This window comes from Chelonoidis abingdonii, chromosome 12, assembly GCF_003597395.2.
Source record: "Chelonoidis abingdonii isolate Lonesome George chromosome 12, CheloAbing_2.0, whole genome shotgun sequence".
Taxonomy (NCBI): Eukaryota; Metazoa; Chordata; order Testudines; family Testudinidae; genus Chelonoidis; species Chelonoidis abingdonii.
Window position 1 is genome coordinate 829,833 of NC_133780.1, and position 3,563 is coordinate 833,395.

Below are 3,563 nucleotides of genomic sequence, written 5' to 3' on the forward strand. Positions count from 1 at the left end.
GGGGGTAGGGTGTAGCCGCCTCGCTGCTGGCACCTTTAGGACCTTGCGGTCTGGGCGGGAGGGGTGGGGGTAGGGTGTAGCTGAGGGGTAGGGTGTATCCGGGGGTAGGGTGTATCCAGGGGTAGGGTGTAGCCACCTCGCTGTCGGTACCTTTAGGGCCTGGCGGTCCGGGCGGGAGGGGTAGGAGAAGGAGACGTTGCAGAAGGAGACGTGTCCCTGCAGCGACTCCGGCGCCCGTGTCCCGTCGGTGCGCACGGCCGGCTCCCGGTCCAGATACTCGAACACCTTCTCCGCTGCCCCCACGTTGCTCAGCAGGTCCCCATACATATACACCAGCGTCTGGGGCCGGGGGGAGAGCGAGTCAGAGGACCGACCTGCACTTAAGTTAGGTCAACCCAGCCAGCTAACGGTCAGGGTGTGAAACTCCCCAGCCACTGTGGCTATGGTGACAAAACCCCGGCACAGACCCAGCCAGGCCGAGGGATGGTTGGTTCTGTCAACGCACCTACCAGCGTTCAGGGAGGTGGAGTTCCCACAGCGATGGAGAAACCCCTTCCATCGGCGCAGGCTGTGTCTACACCACAGAGTTACACTGGCAGAGTGTCGTACAGACATCCCCAGAGACAGGGAGACAGATGGATGAGGCAGGGCTGGATGGGGGGATGCACAGAGCCAGACTCAGCTGCGTGGAGGGATGGAAGGGTGGGGTGCGGAGTGATAGATGGATGGATGTTGGGGGAATGTGGGGACGGATGGATGGGTGGTTGGGAGTGAGGATGGATGGATGGATGCACAGAAGATGACAGACCAGTCGCTGTGACCCCAGTACGGCCCTGTCCCAGCGCAGGGCCCCTCACCTGCACGTAGCTGCCCACGTCCCCCTGGTAGAGGATGAAGGAGACCAGGCTGCCCTTGCTCAGGAGCCCGGCGTGGATCTGCTGGTGCCCGCAGTACAGCATCAGCACCTGCACGGCCAGCTGCAGCAGCTGGGGGGGGGCAGGAGACAGAGTCAAGAGGGGAGCAGGGCAGGGGGCTGCCCAGAGCCTGAAATCAGCATCCCTCAGCCCCGCTGCCAACTGCCTGCATGACCAGCAGCTCCCTCAGATGCCTGGGTCCCCCTCCCCCAACCCAACCGCCTGCAAAATGCCCTGCTCCCCAGCTCATGTCAGACCACGAACCTGCCATCCCCGGACGCCTGGGTCCCTTGCTCTCCAGCTAATCCACTGCATGAGGAACTGCCATGCCCGGATGCCTGGGTTCCCTCTCCCACTGAGTCACAAAGCGCATTCCCTGGACACCCCTGTCCCTGAATAATCAGCTACCATCCTCTGGGGCCTGGGTTCCCTCTCACTGGCTCCCCTGTCAAATCATGCCCATTTTCCCCGGATGCCTGGGTCCCTTCCCCAGGTCTCCTCCCCAGCTCCCCCTTCAGATCCAGAACTACCTCCCTCAGACACCTGAGTCTCTTCCCCCGCCCCCAGCTGCCTCCCCCAGACACTTGGGTCCCCCTCCCAGCTCACCCGGCGGAAGAGCAGGTAGAGCGCCCTCTCCAGGTCGCAGCGGTTCTTCAGCCGGTGGGTCTCGGCCAGGGCCGCCTCGTAGCGCCGCGATTCCTCCTCCTCGGTAGCGAAGCTGCGCACGGTCTCGATGGAGGAGACCGACTCGCGCACGACCTCGGCGGAGCGCGCCATGGAGTCCTGGATCGCCTTCAGCACGGCCTGGGGGCGTGGGGTCAGAGACGTCACAGCCAGCCCATCACGCCTGGGCTCCTGCATAGCCCCAGCCAGTGAATTGCCCCCAGCATCCAGCCCCGTCACCCGCCTGGTGTGGAGCCCTGAGGAGATTCTCAAATCTCGATCAGTCCCTGGGTCAGCTGGTGCAGTGGCTAATCCCCTCCCTGGTAAACATCTGCCCCTCATTTCCAGTCTGAATTCATCTCACATCTGCTTCCAGAGGCTGCCTCTCGTTCTGCTTTGTCAGGGAGAATAGAGCCTCTGCTCCCAGAAATCTGCTGCCTGTGTGGGTCCTGACAGACTGGGATCAAATTACCCCTGAACCTTCCTGTGGATAAACTATGTAGCTGGAGGCCCAGCTTTGGAGAGGTCAGGTGTCGCAGCACTCAGCGTTGCAAGGCCTGATTGATTTAGGAGCCCAGTATCATGTTCAAAAGGGCGTTAGGCACAATCAAGGGGATTTGGGCTCCCAAGTGCCTAAACCCCTTCTGAAAATGAGACAAGCTCCTGAATCAATCAGGCCTTGCAGGACTGAGTGCAGTGACACCTAAATACCTTTAAACAACCCAGCCTGAGCTCCTGGAGTCTCCAGACAAGGCAGCTTTGTATAGCCCAGGGTCATGTCCGCCCTCTAACCACAGCACCACACAGAGCTGCTCATCCCGCATGACCTCCCTCTCTCCTGTCCAGTCACTGCTTCCTAGCATGGAGCCCCCAGCCCAACCCAGTGTGACCCGCATCACTGGCTCCGCAGTGTCTGACCTGGCACTTGGCTGTGTGATCTGTGTTACAATAGGGCCCTGCAGCCGTCCTGGCGCAGCTGCCTACTGCGCTAGGCACTGTACAAACAGAACAGAATGATGGGCCCTGCCCCAGGGAGCTCACAGCTCTGTTTGAATGGGCCCAGCTCACCAAGGACCCTGATCGCTGTGTGTGACTGACCATCCCCATCACGGTGTCACCTGCAGACTAACCAGCCTGGGGTCTAACTTTCCCCCCAGATCCAATAACAACCCTGGACAGCACTGGGGGGAGAACAGCCCTGCAGGACCCTCCAGAAACACCACACTGGAGGGCGACCCTCTCTGGGATCAGAGAAGGGAACTTCATAAAGGGACTGCCCCCCTGCGCTGGGGGTCGGGGACACCAGATCCTGGGAGGAGGGCGTCTCCCCAGGATCAGGACGGTAAGGGGTGGTCTCCCCAGACCTGTACCTGGTGGCGGGCATCATAGACCTTCTCAGCAGCCATGGTGAGGGGCATCTCAATGAGCGTGAGCAGTGTCAGGCGCCAGGACAGCCCCAGCATGAAGCCGTACAGCCCCAGCGCCTTCACCAGGCTGCGCAGGAAGATGTTGGCGTTGGCTGGCACCGAGCGGCTCATCATGGTGGTGTCCTTGGAGAGGCGCGAGGTCAGGTCCCCTGGAGGGGGGATACGGTGAGAAACGGATCTGCACAGTGACGGGTTCCCAGTTCTGTGGGGGGGGGGGATGAACTGGGAATGTTCTTAATGTTCCCTCTGAATACTGTGGGTGGCCTCAGTTCTTGGCCGACCCTCTGTCCCCTGGCAACTAATGGCCAGGACCTTCCCCCCTTCCAGGGGATGCTAAAGGTGGGGGAGAACAAAGAGGTGACCTCCTGGCCCAGGAAAGGGGCTGAGCAGAGAGGAGGGGCTGGAGGGGGTGGTCAGTCTGGAGCTGGCTGGGGACTAGGAGTGAAGTGCAGACCTAGGGGTCTGGCTCACGGCCCCCCAGAATGGACCCGGCCGAGGGGTCTGGTTCGCTGTATCTACAAGCTCTGTTTTAGACTCTGTTCCTGTCATCGAATAAACC

At 61.2% G+C, this 3,563-nt stretch overlaps 1 protein-coding gene across 1 annotated transcript in view; it reads right to left on the minus strand.

Moving 5' to 3' along the window:
* The window catches only part of LOC116821653 (antigen peptide transporter 2-like), a 24,926-nt gene that overhangs the window by 2,897 nt on the left and 18,466 nt on the right, over positions 1-3,563 (minus strand). Inside the window, exons 5-8 of the mRNA XM_032775007.2 lie at positions 2,948-3,153; positions 1,521-1,718; positions 858-986; positions 151-339 (exon numbers count right to left, since the gene is read on the minus strand). Coding sequence (XP_032630898.1) covers positions 151-339; positions 858-986; positions 1,521-1,718; positions 2,948-3,153 — 722 coding nt within the window. The remainder of the gene's footprint in view (positions 1-150; positions 340-857; positions 987-1,520; positions 1,719-2,947; positions 3,154-3,563) is intronic.